The sequence below is a fragment of the Passer montanus genome, unplaced genomic scaffold (genome assembly GCF_014805655.1).
Source record: "Passer montanus isolate IOZ18808 unplaced genomic scaffold, ASM1480565v1 scaffold13, whole genome shotgun sequence".
Classification (NCBI taxonomy): domain Eukaryota; kingdom Metazoa; phylum Chordata; class Aves; order Passeriformes; family Passeridae; genus Passer; species Passer montanus.
Genome location: NW_024359832.1, coordinates 6,866,300 through 6,890,336, shown reverse-complemented (window position 1 = coordinate 6,890,336; position 24,037 = coordinate 6,866,300). Strand labels below are relative to the sequence as shown.

General features: G+C 37.8%; 1 protein-coding gene across 2 annotated transcripts; it reads right to left on the bottom strand.

Annotated features, from left to right (window-relative positions):
- Positions 1 to 139: 139 nt before the first annotated feature.
- RELL1 (RELT like 1) lies at positions 140 to 23,011 on the bottom strand. 2 transcript variants are annotated; one of them, XM_039698885.1, is made up of 7 exons: positions 22,838 to 23,011; positions 12,586 to 12,825; positions 10,782 to 10,853; positions 9,466 to 9,523; positions 6,630 to 6,869; positions 5,763 to 5,940; positions 140 to 2,582 (listed from the first exon to the last, which is right to left on the bottom strand). In XM_039698885.1, exons 1-6 carry the CDS (start codon positions 22,923 to 22,925, stop codon positions 5,769 to 5,771), a joined length of 870 nt encoding a protein of 289 aa, XP_039554819.1. In that variant the 5' UTR covers positions 22,926 to 23,011; the 3' UTR covers positions 140 to 2,582; positions 5,763 to 5,768. The 2 variants fall into 2 exon arrangements, with proteins under 2 accessions (XP_039554819.1, XP_039554818.1); XM_039698884.1 differs by having other exon boundaries at positions 5,767 to 5,940.
- Positions 23,012 to 24,037: the final 1,026 nt, after the last annotated feature.

Sequence of the window (24,037 nt, the reverse complement as noted above, 5' to 3'; positions counted from 1 at the left end):
GAAGTACATCACACTATAAACTAACCTTCTCACTATCTCCATGAACAGAAACTTAAGAGGCAAAAAGATTCCATTTTGCATTTAGATGGTGCAAAAATTAAATTTCACTCAATGGATGAAGGCTTAAGGAAGTCAGAAGCAAGCTTAAGAATCAATATTTTTTATTTACTGCTTGGTAGTATAAAAGTTGTATATAAACTATTTCGTTAAAAATACATTTGATAAGCAAATTTAAGAAAAGCAGACTAATATGGCAATATGCATACCCCTACAATAGCAGTGTAGTGTTAAAGGCAATGAAACAGGCACAGTTTCTAAATCCTCTCTTACTTAGGTTGCAATGCATAAATTCAATTCTTGCACATATCAGGTCTCATAATACCTTACATAATTACTTTATACAGCTAAACAATATTTTACATATCCAACATATTTCCATCTCTTTTTTCTCTTTTATTTTCAATAGAATCAAAATAGAAACTACTTTTAAAATAAGTAAAAAAAAATACATATTACCGTTTAAACTTTCTTCCATCCTTTTGCCATTTATTCACCGTACTAACCCATCATCTATCAAAATACAATATCAAGACAAACTGCCCTTTTTTTAGAAAAAGCTTTGGGGACAGTCTGTAACTTCGTATCTTCTTTCTGAAAATCATCTGAAAACTGCTGTTTTCTCCACTGCTTCTTTTTTCCAGTAACACTTTATACTCATAGCTATCAATCTCTTGGAAACTGAAAGCTTATTACTACAAACAATACTAATTAAATCTTCTAGAAATATTCTTCACACAAATAATCATGTGAAGCTTAATGTGTGCCTGTAAGATAAGGTTGGTGTTTATGTTGTACTTAAATATTGAAGAGACTTCACAAGCTGATTTTAAATTTATGGGAGCAGGGAACAGTACTAAACGCTGAAGTTAGAGTCCCAGCCAAACATTATTTTGAGTTCTCAAGGACAGACAATTATCTCTAAAAATATCCATTTTGAAACGAACAATAAAACATTAATTATTTTCAAAGTTTGGGTGGGTAGTGGTGGGTTTTTTGGCAAATGTAGCATCACTGAAAAGTACACATTGATAGGACCAATCAGTATCTTGTGGATACACACAGAATGAAGACCATCAGCAGCACATAATTGCAGCGAGAGTGAAACTTGATGTTTCCTGACAAGACATGAGAGTAACTAATACACAAGCAAGAGTAATTTTGTACACATTGTTAACACTGCATACATAAATCAGTGAAGAAACACAATTCTCAGATATGAAGAAACACAATTTAGAGCTCTTGTTTAAAAAGATTGAAGGTATCAATTTAAAATAAATCCATTTCAAAAACATACACTGATTTTCCTTGAGTTCATAAAGCAGATTAAGTTATAGTTCTCAGAATATAGTGCAATCTCTACTAAAAAGCTTTATATTAGAGCTTATATTCTTAGGCACTCGGAACATTGATATGATTTTCAGTTACACAGAAAAGCTTGCTGAAGTATTACAGAGATTTCTCTCCCCAGAGCAAGTAACAGGACAAAGCTAAGATCATAAGTAGATACAGAAAATTAATATCACAATGCCATGGTAATTTTAGCATTAAGTCACACTTAAAATATGAAAGGAGTAACACTGGCTTAAGATTTTGTTGCCAATGAATACAACTACCCTCAGTCCAATAAAGCCACTCTGAAGCACTTAAGTATATATTCCATATATTTTTTTAATGCCCAATATTCCATATCCTTATCTAAGGCTTGAAATATGTTGCCTTAACTTAATAAGGAACCTGTGGGTAAGAACAAAAAAAGAAAAGCAAAACTATTAGGCCCTCTTCGAATATGAGTGAGCAGTTCCAAGAAAACAGGAGAACACAAGCCCTTGAGGAAAGTAACCTCACGAAGAGCTCATCCAACTGCAGAGAGGGAGAGGTACAGGCCTGGGGAGCAACGATTTAATTTAACATCTACATATAGCTGAACCAGTCTCTCCTGGGAGGTACCCTGCACAGAGTTCGAGGGCTTATGTTCTGAAGGCACAGATGCAGATTTGGCTGACAATTAATTCCTTCTATGTTTTACTTGGCTACAAGCAGTTGGATTAAAATAATATTTTCATCTTTCAAAGGCTGGCTTTTATCTTCAGCAAACACTTGTCAATTATGGAGTGGGCAGAACAGAAGAAAAATCCAGATGGATCACTGGGGTGAATGTAGTTTATCCACGAGGTAATTGTATTACTCTTTATATTGAGCTCATAAATGCTCATCTACATACAAAAAAGTTTAAGACTTGATAAAGCTTTTACCTTTCCTGTCCAAAAACTTGTACGTATTTTTTCTTTCCAAGATGAAGCCATTCGTTATGATGTCCACACAGCTCAACAATATTTAAGTGTCTAAATCTCACTATTTTACTGGTCAAAAACCATTAAGTGTTTAACCTTGCAGGAATGACATCACAGAACTTGTGAAATGCTACATTGCCATAAATACATTTCTTTAAATAGTATGCATCTCTTGGGAATTTTCAGTTTTCTCCAAAGTGCTTGCAGACAATCTTCTTCTAAAAGTTCCACCTGTAAGAGAAGAAAACAATTCTAAAAATAAACCTAAATAGCACAATTAGTTTCAGGATGGACACATCAATTAAAAAGTTAGCAGGTGCTCTGAAATGGAAAATAAAATCCACAATTGCATGATGTAGCTGCTGTGCATTCCAAATTTAGCATGTGAAATCATAAAGAGGAACTAAAAATTGAGATAGTACTCTTGAAATGCATGGTCAAACACATGGACAAACTGACAAATCACACCACAGTGTAAAGTACTACAAATGGAAAATGTTACATTGCTTCAGTGTACCAGTACCAGTTTCTGTTTACCCAGTAGCTTAAAATGGATGTCCAAGAGCTCAACAAAAAGTTTTGACTTCAATTATCAGCTGTGTATCTACCACTGTTTATGTGCCATTAAGCATATCTGAAACAAAATTAACTGATGAAATGGAGTCTGCTGAGAACATGGACTTTGAAGACATAGAGAAGACATGCTACAGCTTTAAGTGATACAGCCAGCAAGACACTAGATAAGCTGAAACACTGTAGAGGCAGCTTCAGAACACATCAGTTTAGGGGAAAAAAAAACCTGGACTTGAGAGTAGCAGCGAATACAGGCAATCAGCAATGCTACTTCATTCAGGTACTGTCCAACTCAGGAATTCCACCTCATACAGGAACTCTCAGTAACGGTAGTTAAAGTCAGCCACAAATCTACTGCCTCTGAATGACAGAAAGGCCTGTTCTGGAAGCAGTAAAATACACATTTATGTCTCCCTTCTTCCTCTCCATCTGAAGATCCGAGTCAAATTCCCCCAAAGCATAAGCTTTAATCAGAAATGTACTAACTAGAGGCACAAGTCTGAAATGTTGTTTATCTATTCAGTTTCAGTAAATTGGGCTACAATAATTTATTAGAAGTCTGAAATAAGTAGCTGAAGTAAAGGTCTAAGTACTACCTGTTAATATGTGAACAGCTTCTCATGACAGTAGACAAAAACTGATCTAGAACCATGCTAGGGAACAGTATCGTATCCTTTGTCAAGCAAGATCTGTTTCTGTTTTGTAGTGCAAATCAAACAGACCTGGCTAGTTTCCTAGATGATTTACAAAATAGCTCTGTTGGACTAGAGAGACCATTAAAATATTCTGCTGAACCATTTCTCTGCTATTAGAACATTTGTTTTCAGAAGAGGCAAAACTTTAATCCTAAGGGGAGGTTCTACAATAAAAAACTGCCAAAGATGGACATTTTTTTTTTATAGTTTTACTATCATATGTCTCTAGAGAACAGCTTATTTTTAAATTAAAGTAGTAATGGTTTAAATTTATAGAACTTTTAGGTAATTACAAGGAATAGCTTTCCTATTTAGGAGAGGAAAGAAATAATTAGAGAGAAAACTGGAGTACAAAACATTTTGAGTGATTTTAAAATGATGGGGTTTTTTTAAAACAAAGTGCACTGGAGTTTATTTTCATATATACCCTATTCTTTCTATTTCTCATGTTTAAAGAGAAGATTACTAGCTTGCCTTTAAGTAGGAAAAAAAATCATATTATGAACAATCTAATGAGATTTCTGTACCCTACCACCAGAGATACAGAAAAGAAATAAAAATAGTCACAGAACTAACAAAACCTGGGCATGGAAATGCCAATCTAGTGAAGGAAGATGTTATCTCCTATTGCATTTAGCTGGTATTGATTTTTAAAAAGGGAAGAAATAGAAACCACATCAACATGAAAAAACCTTGAGCACAAGGACATTATTCTGAATCAGAAAATAAGAGTACTGTTTCCCTTTCCCTGACAATCTGTAGATCCTTCAGAGATTTCAGTACAACACTGAAACAGCAGCTACTCTAAGCACTTGTGATTTGCCAAATTTAGCCTATCCTGTCTTCTTATTTACTGTGGGGGAAAAAAAAAAACCAACCTCATTATCCTCCATAACTTTTTTATTATTTGGAAGCATACCACATCTCCAAGTCTCTCTTCCTCTACAGCAGTGTTTCCAAAACCTGGCTAAAACTGAGTGATGAGGCATAGATGCCAGACAAATACATTCTGTTTAGTTCAACAGTCACACCTGTGCTGCCAGTAAGGGTTGGGAGGAAGTATCCCACTCCATACCAGCTCTCTACTTTAACCTCAAGATACTCAAGGGCATTTGAGTCTTGCTGCTTTTCTAAACAGACCAGATTTTCTCTTGTGCATTTCCCTCTTCCATCTGAGGTACCCAATAGTTTGAGACAAGATAATTTTATCCTCTCTCTCAGCATACAGAGAGTTTGGCACTGTGCACTTTGTTCACTTTCTTCAAGTCCAATACCTTTACTATGTCATCCCAGAACCTTTCTTCCTCAAGGGTCAAGTCTGAATTTTGAATTGTATTTGTTTAAAATCACCTCTCCCCTTCATATTAGCCATCAGCATATCATCAAATAGAGGCAAACCATACGAACTTCCAGGGTTTTTTTCCCCCCAACATTCTAAACTGTGAAATAAACCACAAAACACTGAGGATTGCATTTCAAAGCCATGCTGGGCATGTTTTTCACATGCTCAATAGAGTAACTCAAGCAATTCACTGAAGTTTAATGACTCACAAGAAAACCCCAACTGCCAGGCTTAGTTAGATCCCTGTGAGATCAGCAGTTTCATGTGACTCCATTGCTATTAGTCAAAGCTCCACAGATCTATCAGAGAATATCTAGTAAGCAATCATCTTATACAAGCATACAGTACAAAGCAGCAAGCATAAGGAAGCAGCTATAGTTATTGAATAACTGTAGTTATTCCAATGATACAACTGTCAGCAGCACTTGTTTTTTTCAGACCATAAGCATATTGCCACTAACTCTAAGCCACTGCCAAAGTTTGTTTATTGCCAAAAAATTAATATGCAGACATTTTATCTGTTGGACTAGTGATGCCACACCCACAAAAGTTATTTCAACACCTACTCTAATTACAAAGTCTGAATAAACAATTATATAAGAATTTGGTGGATAAAAAAGCCTTTCCTAACTTATCATTAACTGAATGACCGCATATAATTTCTTCAGATTTGTGTAGAAAATTTTGAAATTGAAAGATGAGTTCTGTTTCACACAGAACTGATGCATTTTCAACTGTACTGATTACCTTCACATATTTCCCAACATAACACTTTCAGTACGAGTTTCAAATGTTTGATACCTGCCTTTAGTCAGAGCTTCTCCTCTCCTGCATTTCCTGTTTCGCAGGCGTGGCGGGCGCTTCGCTCACATCCTGCTTGGCAGGCATCTCCCCATTGACGCTCTCCACGCCGCTAACGGACATCAAGCTCTTCCGCTCTTTGGAGTTCGATTTGTGATCCACTTTTGTGACTCGAAATCTGAGGTGAGCAAAAGAAAGTGCACTTGTGTTTCCCCACAGGTGACTTAGATCATTCTCAGGAGCAACAGCATAGGCAGAAACCAATGTCCAGGACCCCAGAACAAGATGTCAGAGCAGACACCTACATGGACACTGCTTCCCTTCAGAGCATCTTCCTTCCTATCACCTACTGCAGTACTCACTACTGCTGAATCACACTTTCTCAGGGAACTGTGTTTTGAAGCAGAATCCACAGATTGCATACCACTTCTTAGAATAGTAATTTTCAAAGACAGCTACAATATAAGGTAGAAATTAAAAATAACAAATAGAATGAAGTGGTTTCTATAGCCTCACACTTACTTGACAAATACCAAATTCAGAAACAGAAATTTATTAGTGTGCAATTCTTGTTTCTTTTTCGCCTATATCAAATGAGCAAGAGACTCAAATTTACACCCACAGTAATCTCCATCTTTTTTAAGTTCTTTTTTAGTTCTTAAAAAAAATAAAATTTCATTTACTTCTTCCAGAAATAACTTCAGTCTAATAATAACAGGTTATTAAAAAAAAATCACTGATCTTCTAAACAGAGCAGAATCAGTGGATATCTGATCCAACAACACTGGCCACTGTAGCATTCTAAGAGAAGTATAACAAAATACATACAACAAAATGACCTAAAATGACCTAACAAAATGACCTTACCTTCCCACAGAAAGGACTGTAACTTCTCCAATACGACTTCTTCTGTTCTCTTTAGATTTTTGAGCTGGCTTTATAAGGTGCCATCGTTTGTGGCTACAGCGAGTACAAACATCCTTTTCCACCACTCCTCCAACAGTATGGAAGTGATGGGCTTTGCAGTTGTGTCTGAATGGAACAACACCTGGTGACAAAGGAGTCCCTGGACTCATTGGACTCTCAGGAGAGGTAGGAGATAATGGGCTGTAGGAAAAAGAAATAAAGAAAATTTAATGTTTACCATAAAATACTGTTTCTTAAAAAGGAAAAAGGATGAAATCCAACCTGCAGTTATGTCTAGTGAATAACCAGTTTTTACAGGAAACATTTATTTGTGAGGATGTCCAGCTTACAGTTCCCTCCAATATTATATTTTTGCAATTAGAATAATTTTCACAAACTAATTCAGCTGCAGTCATGTGGTTAAGGTAACTAACACAAAAGACAAGAAAATTAAGAGGGGGAAAAAATCAGCCTGAATAGAAGAGAACAGGTTACATGAACTTATATTGATGAAGACATTTAATGAGCTGATTCCACTCACAAAAAAAAACACCTTGGAAAACTACAGAAAGTATTTCAGAATTGTTACAGGATCACAAGGAACTCCGAGAAGAAGAGCACAGTCCCACAATATTGAAAGGAGGCAAAACTAAAATGTGTACCACAATGACAAGAGGAAACAACATCATTCAGTTTCAAGGGAAAAAAATAAAATTTTAAGTACCTAGAAAGAAAAAGCAGTACAACCACCAAAAGGCATTTGAGATTAACTAATTGAATCAATCTGATTTTCCTCCAAAACAGAAAAACAGACAGCATAGATAGAAACTAGCTGTACTTTTTTTGGACTTTAACATCGATTTTAATAATGTCTTGCTACACAGCAAGCCAGAGCTCATGAAAGGTGAAATAACTGTAGAGTAAGGCAGCACACCTTGTAAAAAAATTAAAAACACATACAGAAAGTAACATATCTGCAGTGGCTGTAAAACTGCAAAGTGATACTAAATGTGGGGTTTTTTGGTCCTGGTGATATTCAGTGCTTTATGTAGTACACTGGGTAACAGAATAGAAGAATAGCTAAAGTACCAATAGACTCTGGGTAACCCATAGCAACTGTAAAGGTCAAGATCAGAAATCAGAATGATGAGAAGAGAACACATTTATGAAAGACATTCACACATACACAAATCTTACTAAAAATACTGGATGTATTGCAGTAAGGACAACACAAATTCTCAGTGTTTTAGCAGAAAGCCTTTACCCAAACCTAGACTAAAAAGCAACAAGACAGATGGCCATTCCTCAGAAAAGAGGATCATGAGCTGAACATGAATCATTAACAACGTTCTTGCTTAAAAAGGACAAAACAATGGAAATAACAGAAATACAGCCTGTGAACCTAAATTTACATTACTCAGCATTAATCGTGCCAGATCTGATCCTACCATGCAGGTTTAGAAATGTTATTTCAAGAAATACAAACAAACTGCAGAGACTCCAAAGGGGAACAGAAAGAACAAATTAAAGAAGTAAAACATGCCAGAGAAGATTGGGAGTTACTTGGATGCTCATTTTCAAAATAAAAATATTGACAAGAAATATTTAATGGTCTCTGAATAAACAAGAAAATGCTATTAAGGAAAATAAAAGCAGTGCAATACCTGAAGCAAAGATAGAACTAATGGCTTCAACTGAGAGAAGTGCATATTTTACTCAGCCCTAAGTATTTCTATAATTAGGAAGTTTCATAGTGCACTGAACTTGCAAAGAAATACAAAGGATTTCTACTTGATTACAAAAGCTTCAGGAGTATCTGCCAGATTCTGTAAGAACAATCATTTTCTCTCCTCCTTATTCTTCATATTTTAATTCACCACTGAAACTATAGCCTAAATTGCCCAAGATAACATTACACATGCCTATGCAAAAAAATTCAAATAAATATCTCTACAGAACCATAGACATTTTAAAATATCTATACTTGAGAAGAAATCCCTTTGGAAATTCAGGTTTTTCAATAACCAAGGCTCTCACCATCAGAACAGGTGTTTAATGGTTCTATACTCTTTGTTTTGCTGCAACTATATACTCCTACTTCTTTTACAAGTGACACAATTCTACTTAAACTTCCATCTCCTCCACCTTGAATATGAACACAGGGTTATATATGAAGAGTATTGAGAGTAGTCTAGATATAGCTAGAAGTATTCATGTACAGATACAAGCACTTTTACACATATGATGCACCTACAAGTTTTTTTACACATACAATGCATCTAAGGGAGAGATGCTTTCTCTACATAATTATCTGAACAGACATGCAGTGAAAAATCCTAAGAGGTAGTAAACCAATGTTTATTGCTACAATTATAAAGAAAAAAGTAAACCAAAAGCAGACACAGAAAAAGATACCTCTGGTAAGTTAGCACCTATACAAATTAAATGAGTGCTGCACTGTTCTTTGAAGCCACAGCAGTTTTGGACTAAGCAACCTTGTACCTAACTTCACCCCAAAGTAAACCAGTATTTGCAGCTCCTGTAAGTTTTTAGACCAAAATGCAGAAAAACTGTATCATGCACCTAGAACACATAAGAAGAAGAGCCAGTCACTAACCACCCAGGGTATATGTTAAAATTTAAGGACGCAAACACAATGGAAAATCAAAGTATTATCCTCTTAGCTGGTAACTCAAGCAAGCGATGTAGTCTTAGAAGAGTTCAGGAAACAAAGTCCTTTGGAAGCATATGCTTTTAGTTGCCTCAGGAAACATGCATTAAAATGAGGAGTAATTACCTTTCAGGTTCAAAGACACTGCTATCTGCTACCATGGCCTTTAACACATCAGCATTTGCTGCAATGAGAATAAACAGAACTCTTCAAAAGTGAACGGTTCTAACTTTAGAAAAAAAATAAAACCAAAATAAAAGTTTCTCAAAGAAATGCCATTTAAAGGAAGATGATTGCATTATGTATCTCCAAGACAGCACAAAAGAAAACTGCAGGAAAAAATGTTAATATAATTCTATGGATAACCTTAACATGAGCTACTAAAATTGCAGTTCATATTGCACTCAAAGCTCCACCCCAATGCAAGCCATGAAACACAGGCATCTACACCAATCTCTTGAACAAGATCTCTGAATCACGTCACACGTTTATCCCAACTTCAGATTAAAAACATCAGTTTAAGTGAGCCCTACAAAACACAAATTCATTATCAGCCAAGAACCATCAATTGCTGACTTCCTATCAAAACACATGAATTACCTAATCCCAATCTCAAGGAAAAATACACAAGCTCAAAGCACTAATAGTCTAAAAAAAACCACAAACAACAGAAGAAAATGACCAAACAACAAATCCCAAAAATCCCCTCATGCAAACCCAAAAGCACTGCTTTTCCAGAGGACTAGTCTTCGTTCAGAGGTAACTCAAACCAAGTTCAATGTCAGAACTTACAAATGTAAAATCAAAAGGCTGATGGCTCTTGTCCTACAAAAACATCCAATCTGCTAAACATTTCTTCTAATGGGCAAATACATTCTGAACTAACCAAGCACTCCACAGGGTGCTTAACTATGATTTTGTTTTCTCAGTCACATCTTTATCCTTTACTTTGCACACACATGCAGATAACACATACAGAATTCCACATCAGTGCTATATACCCAACTGTCTCAGTTATGCACAAGCCTCTCATCAGACAAGAGCTGCAAGAATCACTTCAGGACAAGAAGTTAAATCTAGTCAAAACATAACAGTTTCCACTGGCTTTAAACACTGCCACTAAGAAAGCAACATTGAGCTTTTGCTTCACAAACAAAGCAAAAGGCTGAACAAAAAAAAAACAACCCAATACCTAAAGAGTTAAAGTATCTGGAAATGCATGACCTGAATTTACCATACAAAACAATTTTCAAGTAAGCAAGAAACTTCCCTATTGTTCTTGAAGTTACTTCCTTGAAAGACCATTTCAAAGATCTAAGAATAAATAAATTGGTTATTAAATGAAAGCACGTGAACATACCATACATCAGACTATCCAAAAAACATATTTTTTGTACAACATCATCACAAGGGCTGCTAACTTCAATGGCACAATACTATACCTTCATTTTTCATGATGTAGTTAACAATTTGTCCCACAGTGTCACTATTCTCATGTATAGTTTCATTCATTTCTGTGCAAAGAAATAAATATGTTGTCAGTATCTTGGCCTTATGAATCAAGAATTGAACTATTTTAAAAATAAATAATGATAACGTCACAACCAAAACAGAACACACACCAAAAGAAACTACATTTTAAAAAAGAGGCAAGATCTTTTGTCACTATGGAGGGAAAGCTTATGTAAGACTTTATTGTCCTTATTCAGTAAAAACTATGAACACAGGTTTATCATCTCTACATTAGCCCAAAAAAATTGAGCTGTGAACTAATTAAGCTCAGTATTTTCACAAACATACTTCAAAATTCCTTCTCTAGCTAGTAAGGAGGAGACAAATAAGAGAGCAGCATTTCTAATCCTAACAGCAGGGAGGGGGGGAAAAACAAACAAAACAAAATGCTAAACTGTCTCAAACCACTCTCTAAAACAGGTACTAGTGGCTCTTATTATGAGGGGGATTCAATTTAAGATTTTCACCACATCTTCAAGGACACAATAATTGATTAATTAAAAAAAAAACCTGCAAACTTTTGTAACACAATGCACCCCTTAACAATATTAAAAGCTCCCCTAGAATAATCTGCAAAGACTGAATAAGATCAACTGGGGAACTAAAACAATGAAGAGGCAAAACTGTGCCCTTCCCTAATAACTGTTATAATGTTTTATTTTTAAAAATGGGGTTGAGGCAAGTTTGATAGGCTAGACTCTAAATTCTTCTGTTATGTAATAAATTAGGGGCTTCCCCACCTCTGTACCCACGCTTAGTCTTAATACCTGCAATTTTGCAATGTAATTGCAACAATGCAGCTCGTTCCTGCCACTGAGACACAGGGGATGTCCCCGCTTCAGTGCCACTCCCCTGTTCCACTCAGGGGAACTAACAGATCGGATGGTTCACTCACTGCACAGCTGCCCCAGGCAGTTAATGCTTAACAACACACTGGCACATCATTACTGCACCGCATGGCTCTGCCCTTACCACAGAGCCACTGCAATTTGCACTCATTAGGAAACTACTGAAAGAAATTAATTGGGAGAAAGGGAGAGGAGTATTTACAAGTGACTTTTGCTCTTACTTACATTTTACAAATGCTACACCATGTTAGTATAGCCCTTCCCACCTGGTAACACCCTTTTTTTCCCCAAGTAAGAATAGATGGGAATAAGGAACAATAAAAAACAAGGGCACAAATGAACAAACGTTAGGATAAAATGTGGAAGACCTCTTTAAGGAAAAATTACAAGCGGCATGACATAAAACACAATAAGGATATTCAGTCCAAAGGCTTGGTTTTATAAAGAGAGGGGAGAAGAGAATGACAGCACAACAGGAACAAATTAAGATTGCAAAACATAAAACTAAGATTTTGGCTTTAAATGAAAGTTTTTTGCCACTTCTCAGCTAGCACTATGTACACCAATACTTTGTTGTTGACAGCATGTAGAATGCAGAAAAGTGATCTGGTGACTCCATCTGAGGAGTTGCAAACAAATATAGGGATACTTTGATCCCTCTCTAAGCTCTTACTTAATGTTAGCAGACTCGCATGGGAAAAGCAGAACACGCCTGGATTTGACTGGCAGAGATCAGACCCCAAATGACATGTAATAACAAAAATATTATTCTTAATACTGCTTTGATGTCAAATATAGACACAGAAATGACAGAAGTCTCACAGTAAATTATTTCATAGTAGTTGCAATGCACAGAAATAGGAATTTGTTTATTAGACTTGATTACCTATTTTTTCATCAATTTTTTCTTCTTCTAGTTCTTCAGCTTCTGTTGTACAACGGTATCCTTTTTTCTTAAGGATATGGCAGATAAGGATCCCCAAGAGACCCATGATGAAGAAAACAGGAACCAAAGCAAAGGCAATATACTCTAGGTGTTCAGCCTTGCCATCATTGCCATCCGTTTTAGTTGTCAAAGTAGTTGTCTGTAAGCCATGGCTTGACAAAACCCACGGAACCTCTCCATCTATGTAAATCAATAAACAAATGTATCACTATACACTGTAAATCACTTGAAAGAATTCAGAAAATTAAAAGCATGATCAAATCCCCACAGCACCTTCTGCAGTGATGAGGAAAACACATACTCTGCTGGCTGAGAACTTACACCAGAAACAGCATTTATTCCCTCTTCACCAAACAATTACAAACACCTAACACCCAAAAAGCCTATGTGATATTTCTTCAATATAACAGTGAAGAACCAATCATAATGTAGCCTGACAGTCTTGTAATCTCAAATAGAGGGCTCACATATTTCACAGAAGAATAACACTACCATTGCTCCTTGTTCACATCAGTGAGGAGAATGCTATACATTCCTCCAGTCTGAAGTTCACGCAAAATTACCAATAAAATGTGGATCCTTCCCTAATATGAGAGTAAATCGAGGATTTAATATTGACCCTTGCACAGAAAAATTATCAGGTGTGAAAGAAATAGCCTTGATTTTTATTTTTCTTTTGACAGTGACAGTGAGAATTCTCAGAAGAAAGAACATCCACCCCCTCAGAATAAGATGGGCTCATTCTTTGTTTGTCTGAGATCTGGAAATAATTTTGTATTTAAGCTTGAAACAGGACATGAAAGAATTATTTTTGCTTGCAAAGAGTTTAAGTTGAAGCATTCTCACACACTATATCCACAATGAAGCACTTTTGTTTCATTTAAGTTCTGAATTTCACAGATGTAAACTCCATGTACAAACTGGGATTCTGACCTATCAAAAGTATAGAACATTTACATTAGAATGTACACTTGAAGTTCATCAGTCCAAATGCTGCTAAATGCAGCACTGATTAGATCAGGTTTTGCACGTAAGCTCCATCCAGATAATGAACATTCCACATTTCTGGACAACCTCTTCAATATTAACACACTTTTACGTCCAATATACACAAAGACACTAAAAACACAGTACCTTCTCTCATATCAAAGTATAAAAAGCTCAACAGCTCAGATAAATCCAAAATTACACATTGCATGCTCAAAACCTTTGCAAACTCTTACAGTTATACACATTCCCCACCTCATATAATAAACACTTACACAATACTCTCCTCAACATGCATTTCTACCTTCTATTCTTCTCCTCCACTCCAGCGGAAAACAATTTTTTTGGAGTAGGAAATAATGACAACCAGAAAGTGTTTGTTTTCTATCCATCTATTTCAAGGTATTTCCCATCTACTTGTATTGAAATTGACAAGGAAATTCACAATTGTTCCATTCATCAAACTCGCTGAACAAGAGAAGAGTCAGCAGAAAACAATTTACATGACAGGGACACTTTTACAACACAAATGTCTAGAATAATAATCCTTTCCTTTCAAAAACAAAAAAAAAATGGAAGCCTCCAAGAATTTGCAGAAAGAGCGTTATTCCACAAACATCTCCTGCACAGGCTGCATAACTATGCTGCATTTGAGAAACATCAGTAAGGTGACAGACAGCAATGAGAAGTTGGGTATTTACTCTAGTTTTCTTTATTCCTCTAAAAACGGTAAACCTTTTATTTTAAAATATTTCTGAATTTTTCAGAACAGTCTCGAATTGTCAGTTGGGTAGTATGCAATACACAAGACTTGCTCAAAGTGAAAACAATGGAAATTATTTTAAATAACAACTGATAAACCCCAATTAGCAACAAGAAAAAAAAAGATGCAATTAAGCATTTTGCTAAAATAATTTTCTAGGAAATAGTAGAAATGCAGAAATGTAGAAAGAAGTGCAAACAAATTACTGAACTGATTTCAAAACTAAATGTTAAAGCAGATTCTCAGGATTTCTGCTTTGGACAAAACCAGATGGTCCAGTTTGTTCCCAAAACCAAAAGAGAAAACTATTCACTTTTAAGAAGCCAGCAATCCTACAGATGGCTGTGTGCAGAATTTACCAACACGTAACCTTCAGAATCTCTAACCTATGACTGAGTAGGATAATTGAAAAGTATCTACAATTGAACACTTTAAGGTTGCAATTGTTTTATACTGCAAAGAAACAAAAGACAGGAAGGGGTAAGGGATACAATAATGTAACTATGAAGGCTGATCTTACATGCAGTTTACTTGCATTCTAAGAATTCACAATTCATGCTTTAATATATCAAAATATAATTTCTTTTTTTTTTTCTCTAACTCATCAGGTAGCCATAGCCACAAAGTACCCCAGTTAATTAACAAAAGCAGTTTCATTTACTTTCAAGGCAGGAGAAAAGCCATCACACCAGAGAAGTATTACTTAGATGACTACAACATCTCAGAATCTAAGAAATCCAACTGAAACAGTACACAACACAAGCTCTTAAGTGTATTAATAAATAAGCACCTTTCATGTTCAAATCTAAGACGACAACAACAGGCAGATAGATACTTTGGATTTTGTTGCACTGTATTAATTTTAAGAATGAATGGGAAACACCTCCCTACTATCAACATTCACTTGCTACTCAAGCTATTTTGTGGAAGGGTCATAAAATTTATCCAATTCAGCTTTTTGGGTTTTCTGCCTCTCTTTGTGGCAACAGTGGTGTGGACTGCCCAAACAAGTATCTATTTTCTCCATAACCATGGCAGCAAATTCCCACCAAACAGCGAGAGCAAGGGGCCCTTATAACATGGCTAGAAGTCCATGCCTCAGGCTTTCCATGCTGTGGTTCACTGCAATTCCTCCAGATCCAAAGTGGCTTTAGGATGTCCTTTCCCACTCAGTTCTCTGCTACCCCACCCACTGTGCTCCTGACAGACTGTAACCCTGAAAACAGTTTTAAACTGGATTACTGAGATAACCAGCTTTCAAGAAACAGGGCCACAAAAAGTCTTATTTTTTAAGCAGTCATTTTACTGAATCAGTATAGCCTGAGGTTTGGCAAACTCCTCTGTTAAGACAATCCACTGACTGAGAATGCTTAAGTGGGGAAGTAACAGTGAGAAGGATAGACAAGTACATCTAGAAGAAAGTTTCCCAGAGTAATTGTAGTAACATGGAGCCACAGTCCCAGAGTATGTTCAAAAAAAGGGCATTGGCATTACTTATGTGCAGAAAATGTTTCACTGTGAGGACAGTGTTCAAGTCCAGGTTGGATAAGGCCGCAAGCAACCTGGTCTACTGGGAGGTGGTTCAAGAAGGGTTGGGACTGAATGCTCTTTAAGATCCCCTCCAAGGCTCAGCATTCTATGATTCTATTAGAAGAAAGCATAATGTCCAACATAATTGAAATCCTGACAGCTTGACACAGCCACTGAAAACATAGATACAATTTAACACCATCACCACCCTCCTCCAAAAGAGCAAATTGTGCCTATACCATCTCCAAAAGGAGAATTATGCCTATACTGGCACTTTTTTTTACTGACAGAAGAATGTTGAAAAAACTGTAATTTATCCAGTCAATACTCTGTAACATAGATTAGTCTATTAACAGGGTTAAGGTTTACAGAGGTTTTGAACTCTGAAGGAAAACATACTTACAAGTTTAAAAATTCATTCAACTAACATGGATACTTCAACATACCAAATTATTTACATAGGCCTATGTGACTTTTCTTTGGTTTTAACTAGACCTAAAAATTCAACAAGAAACAAACATTACTAGTAAAACATTGTATTGATAACGTTTCTATAAAAACATGTTATTTGCACAAAGTCCAGAAACTGCTTGATGCCATTCATTTTTTGTTCAGACATAAAAATTCACCAAAAGTAAAGCAAAAATATCCTACAAGAAATTAACCTAGCTGAATCAAGTCCTTGGTGCTGTGTAACCTTACAAGCAGAGCAAAGCATTCAGCTTTCATTATCAAACACCCTACACAATCTGGCCTCAAAACCCTCAGCAATTATGGCAAAATGCAAAGCCAAGCCTTGAGGACCTAAACAGGCAATATATTTTATGTGCCGAGTCACAGCTTCATCATTCATTGTGCATTCCCTATTCCCCTTCCCCAGAGGCACATTATTCTTATATCAGACTGTTGACAGTTCACCTCAGTCTCATGATGCATGCTGGTGCTTCTCAATGGCTTTAATCAGGCCATAGCAATCTTCCTTTACTTGAGTCAATTCATAAAGAACTGATTTGTTTCAGTGCTTTGCTGTCCTGGCATTTTTATACACCAGCCATTTTATACCAGTCTACATATGAAACTTACTTGAAGATGTGAACTAAATGAAATTATTTAGAAGCGATATTCAGCATGCTTAGTGATGATTAAGCTGCAAATAATAAATTGCACTCACGCTACTAATTCATATCCCATGTACTCATTTGCTTAAAAAATAATATATGCCAAGTACTGAAATTGAATGTTGCCTGCCCTTACTTCATCCTTACCTAAGAAGTATAATATAAAGATAGTCAACCTCAGACAAGTCTTTTGGTTCTAATCACTGTTACTCAGATACAAAGTCAGAGTTCTTCCACCTCAGCAATTGCTCAAGACAAATTACAGCACCTTCAGGAAACAGAATATAAGAGGAAAAAAGTTAGCAGATAAGTGGAAAAATATTTCATGCTTCATTAAATTGCAATTTTTATATCATAGAGACAATTTTATAATAAAACACATGAGAAATTTCAAGAAATATTTAATCTTAATCCTAAGAAAAATAGGATTTGTCTTGCCTAAAGTAAAACTCAGATTCTTGAAAAACAAATCCTTTTAATAACCAAGACCAGAACAGTTTAGTTCTTATATTAACAATATACAACTCAGCATTAAAATAATGCACTGTTTTTCTAAATCTCCTATACTAAATCCAAGTAGAATCTACACCCTGCAAGCACATTCCACTTTTTTTTTTGTATTGTTTAATTTAGATAAAGTGGCCCATAAACAACAATGTAATCTTCTCTCTGCCCTAGTGGTAAAAAATCCTAGTAAGTTACTATGGATTTTCCTCATTATCCCCAAGCCATTTGCCTTTTATGACACGGCTTTTAGAAATGTTTGTTTATATGTTATGAATTTGGTTATTTGAGCAATCTACCTGCTAAAAATAAGTACATATATATTCACTATCTTCTTGTCCATGATGTTTAAGGAGTTACAGGATCATATTCCCTACTTTTAGGCATGAAAATAAAACATAAATATCAATCTCACAGTATACAGAAACAAACTACTGTTGGCCTTAATTTTTAGACAAACTAAATATGATCACATACAACCTATTTAAGTACAACACAAATGAAATATTATGGTATGGCACAGGATCTGCTCAAACATCTCAGCTAAGCAGAGCTGGAAAACATGCCTCAGTAGCAATATCAGCTTAGGCATTTCTCCTCCTCCTCACCATTAATGGGCCAGTCCATCCATTTGCAGAAAAAAGGGCCATCACTTAGGTTTCAAAATAATTAAAGAGAATATTGTTTGCATGGGTGGATTTTGGTTCTTTTGGGGGTTTTTCTGGTGCTTTGTCTTTTCCTTTCTTTCGTACCTGGATCACCTGTGGATCAATTCACCCCACACAGTGCTGCTAAAAGCTTTGCTTAAGCTTTCTGTGGCAATGCCCCAGGGAGAAATGGTCAGGCAGCAGGGAACCCAGCTCCTCCTGCAAGGAAAGGACACCTGATGATGACACGTAGTCATCCTCTCCTGGCTCTAGAGGAAGTGTATTTTGAACTACATTAAACACTAACAACGCTTCCTACCTCCAGGACAGATATCAAAGGTGGATGGATCACAGAAAGATTTGGACTGGAAAGGACTTTAAGGACTATGTAATCCCATCCCTGCCACCACTGGCTAGGACACCTTCACTAGATCAGATTGCTCCACCTGGATGTACTCTTTCATTTACAGCATTCATTTTAAGTATCAATTAGTGTAAAACTTAATTCATGTTAAATTACATGCTTTTAAATTCAGGCATAAAAATAAAAACTCCTTGTTTATTAGCTCAATTTCCTAAATACACACTAAATACCTCCATCTCAGGAATTTAAGAAACTAACTTTACTTTTAAAAATTTGAGTTTTAGTGAAGTTAATTCAATGCCAGCTTTTACCTCCTAGCATTTCAGAAGTTGTGGATATTTCCTTAAAAGAAAAGAAGTTCTAAATCAGTTGTATATTTCCATCCAGTACTTTCAACTTACTCAGAGATACAGCATTCTATCAGAGCTGCAGCAGAGGTTTCTATTTCAAGTCACATTTAATTTTTTTTTAGATTCTGAATTCAGATGCTTAGCAGGGAAACAATGTAAGTAAATCCTTTACTCTGATGGTAATCATGTATTCATTTAACATATGTCTTTATTTTACTGATAGTAAACCTTACAAGAAGAGTTTGATGCAACTTCAAAATAAATATATTTTTTACGACTTATATGATTCAAATAGTACTTATTTATTCTGGACACTACAGTCAAATTGCTTTTGCAAAACTAAGCAGATGAAATTACTAGCAATTTCAATCACAAGACAAAATACACCACTGCCCAAAACACACACACAAAAAAATAATGAGGAAACATGAGGGCTTCTCTGCCTTACTAGTCAGGTGGTAGTTACAGAAGAGAGCAGACAAAGTAGAACAGTCAGTAAAGAACAGGTTAAAAAAAGATTATTTTCTAGAGAAAAAATACCTCTCAAGTGAAGAAAACCTATTCCCTACCACTTGCTTTGTCTATTGTTCAAGGAAATTGTACTTCAGGGAATATGCTTAAAATGAATAACAAAGGAAAGCCACCTATCATCGAAGAAGAACATTCAACACATTTGTGAATTCCGCTTAACTTCTAGCTTCCTTGTAGTAATCAGAACCTACAACCAGAAATGAAATAAGCAGGAAGTGAGATGACAAAAAGGAAGCCACATGATGAAGGAACATACTGACAACTAATAACACACTGCCAACTGCCTTAGAGGTTAAGCAGGGTGGAATAAAAATTTCTGTTAAGAACAGACTTCAAAGCCTTCATCAGATTTGTCAAAAGCAGTATCTCAAGAAAGTGAGCAGAAGTATCAGCCAAGTTTCCTTAAAGCTCATTCTAAATGCACATACTTAGTGAACACCCAACAGTAAGACCCAGGCAGCAAGTCTCAGGCATGACCTGAGACACCAAACAGCATCCACGGTACCCAACACTGTTCACAACCATAAAGCACCAAGCTTTTCTGAGTAACTCAGGCCACTGCCTGATAAGGGTTCTTACATTAGAGACAAAACTTCTGGCTCACCGAAGTCACTACAAAAATTCTGACTGTAGGCAAATTTTGCAGGAGGTCTGGAAAGAGCTTTCTACACGGAGAGGTAAGTCTCCACCCTGACAAGTTCATTACTAATGCAAATTTCTTCTGAATTACACACCCTATCAACACATTCAGTAAATTGTCAGCAGAAAGTTTTAGACTGGCTTCTCGGAAAGCCTGAGGGTAGGGTGGGGATTCACAAAGCAGGTACCTGCTATGTAAGGTAGGTCCTACTCACAGCAAAAAAATATAGCTAAAAGTATTACTGTATAATGCATAGAAGACTCAACGATTTTGGGTGCTGAAATAATTGCAATAAGCATTGCAATTCCCTCACAGCTAGAGAGAGCTTGTTAAGAACCAACAGGGAAGACCAAACCTAGTCAATCATCAGTCACCACACCATGAAGGCATCTGACATTATTCTAGAACTCTATGAAAAAAAAAATTAGCAGTATACAGAGCAGTTTTGTTCTGTTGAAAATGGGGAAAATTTAAATATAAAGGGAAGTAAGATTTAGCCTGCTCTTTGTGCTACACAGTATGTGCTTGATAATGCTACATTAACACATAGAGACAAAAAGCTTATGGTTCACTGCTTACCAGTACTAAATTGCAGTGCTTATGGTGTAATTGCTTTGGTCACTACTTGAGCAGCATATAGCTCCTACAGCAAAAATACACAGAACTGGTGCTTTACGTTTGCATTTCTGTTGGAAAATGGTTCCTCAAACTCCAGTTTTCAAATACAACACACTCTGCAAACAGCTACAGTACATTTAATAAAGCACAATTCACCAGTATGACCATTAAAAAGCAATGAAATAAAATCCTTCCCGGACACATCAGCTATTTAGTACTATTGCGTCCCATTGGTTAAATTCACAAGTACAATCAGCATCTAGTGAGCAGCACTAAATCAATGCCATCAAGCACATTCTATCAATGAATTTATGCATGCTAACAACAATCCTCACTAGTTTACATGAGTCAAAAATCAATTTTAACCCAAATCAAAGTATCTCTTATGTGAAGAGGTACACTGCAATCCTGAGATATAGCAGATACGTTGACAGAAAGCATTTGTAAAACTCTGAGAAGAAAATTCTTTCATAGCTCTTGCATCTCTTGCTAGACTTGCCAAATTTTAGCCTGAATACAATCCTATTCACCTAGACACACGACTGAATTGCTGCTGTAGTTATTAAATCCTACAAACGCACACAGCATACCAAGAGTTCTCCACCCACCTTCAAGTTCAATAAAGCAATCCTGAGTATAAACATTTGTAAAAAGTCAGTATAAACCTACATACACACATCCTTTCATTTACTAAAAGATCTGTTTACAGCCTCTTCAAGATACCACTAGTAGGTAAACTGTAGAGTAATCACAGCATGTAAAAACATGCAGCCATTCCATGAAGTAACAGCCAAAGAGCAAACTGGTTTTTATCTGTTAAATATATATATATATATACACACATATGGTCATGATCAAGAAGAGAAGAAAAATCCACAATTTCTCTCCTCCTCATAGTTTGCACAGAAAACCTCAGGTCCTCGGACAGCAGCTAGCGGGCAACATAAATCTGAAATTCAAGGTGCACAGTGGTACTTATTTCTTTCCACTCTTGAAGCACCAGATGACAAGCCTTCCATTCCTCTTGCTTTCAGAAAATAAACAGCAGGTAGTAGGTAACTCAAACCCTTCTTACCAAGCTTGACTGCACCAAGTAATATAGAAATATACAAAAGGAATGTCAGAAAGACAAGGAACACTTCTGGATTTATTCTTTGTTAATAAGTATGGCCATCTTAACTGTTTCCACTAAACTCAAAGTTCACCCTCAAACAAGCTGGTGCATTCTTACTTATGTCATACCACCCAAAGGTACTACAGGTGATCAAGCTGAAAGTGGAAATGAGCATCAATTTTTAATAAGTGTTTGAGCATCACAGACAATGCACCAAAAAAAAGCACTTCAGACTACACCAGCAAAAAATTCAGTTTCATTTTGAGATTATTAATAGCATAACAGTTGTGGTTAGACATAAACAAAGAAAATGTCACTTTAAACTAACTTCCTCTAGTGATTGTATGTATGCAAGGGCTCTTCAGAGTTCTCAAAGGTTACAGTCAACTTTTTATTTCCAAAACCTAAACACTGAGCCAAGCTTAACCTCACAAGTGAGGATAAAATAGAAACAATTCTTTAATGAACTTCTATCCTAAGAGCCATCCGTTCTCAGTTAATCAGCTACGGAGGAGTTGACAAACTCGAGCTCATACAGCTCATTATAGTTTTTGGTTGGTTTTTTTTTCCCCCTCGCCACTCCGGGCCACAACCTCCGACATCCCCAGGCCGGGCGATCGCTGAGGGCACCGCAGCCCGCCCGAGCGGGGCCCGGCGCGCCCGCCCCGAGCGCCCCCGCCGCGCTCCGCTGAGGGCGGGAGAAACTTCAGCCGCTGCGGCCGCGGAGCCTCTTCCCAGCCCGCTCCGCCGGGCTGCCCGGGGCCAGGGCGGAGGGGACGCGCCCCTGCCCTGCCGCTCTCCTCCCTCGTTCCCCGCAGGGACTCGAACGCCGGGGGCCCCGAGGAAACCGCGTCGGGCCCCGGCAGAAGCAGCGGGGTCAGCCTAGACATCCGAGCGGCGAGAGAGGCCGTAGCGCCCAGCGAGGTCACAGCCCGCGGAGCGCTACAAGGGCGGCCGGCGGGGAACGAGGGGGTCGCGGATTGAAGCGTCCCACCGCGGCGAAGGACCGAGGCCGCAGCGACCCACCGAGAGCGGATCTGTTGCCCAGCCCGTCAGCCATCAGGCCCAGCGATGGCGCAGTCGGCGGGATCCCGCCGGTCGCTGCCGGAGCCATTCCCGACGCCTCGCCCGCGCTGCGCGCGTTGGCAGCGGGGCCGCTGCCGCCCAGCCCGGCCCGGCCCGGCCCAGCCCCGCCCCGGCCCGGCCCGCGCAGCGCCCGCCCTGCCGCAGCTGCTGTGGGGAAGCGCCGAGCCGGGCTGCCCGTGCCCAGCCGTAGTGGGGGGCGAAGGCGTTTGTTGTACGCTCCTGTGAGGTTTACCCAAAGGCGCCCCGCACCTAAGTTTAGTATTACAGCTCCCAGCCGTGGTTTCCTGAGCCCGGCAACCGCAACGCTGGGGTGCAGCGAGGGGGCGAGATGGGCGCGGGGCATCGTGTCCTAAAGGGCCCGAGGTGACTCGTTTGCACGGCACTGGTCTTGTGCCACAATGGTTCTCGAGTGCCTCATGGAATTGCCCACGGGGGAGCCTCTCAGCCGGGCGGGTTTGGGTGTGTCGCTTTATGGGTTTCTGCTGTGGCCAGGAGACGCTTCTGTGCTTCAGGGGCCGTGCTGGCTGTGGGGCTGTGTCAGGAGCAGTCCGCACCAGCACGGAGCCTGTTCCCAGAGCTGCATGGAGATCCTTACTGTAAGGGCAGGGCAGTGCCCCTGCCCCCGGAGCCACAGGGCCTTGTGCAGGGTGTTGCCACCACGGCAGCGTTATGACCAGTACATGCAAGCATTCAGAAACTAAATGTGGCCTGGATTCACAGTCCCGTAGCATGTGGGGGCACTCACTCTGTTACCTCTTCCCATGCACGAGGCCTGAAATTCATGCTTTATTCCTTTAATCTTCACTGCTAAACTTGAGCTTAGTGTTATACTCTGGTAAACTAACTCCCATGATTAGAGCTTGGTCCACTCTGTATTTCAGCATCCACAGCTGGACTTTTCTACTGACATGGCATGAAACTAAAGACTTATTATTGTACCACATGAGAGGCAACTGTAGTTTCCCAGTACTTCCAAATAGAATACTCAAAATTATTCTAACCTAAATAATTTACTTACTTGCTATTACTGATTTTGAATACCTAAGGTAAACTCCACTCATTTAAGATACAATATTGTAATAATTATAAGGACTGATTTTTGAATGGGTTTTTTTTTTTAATCTGGTACCAATATTGTGT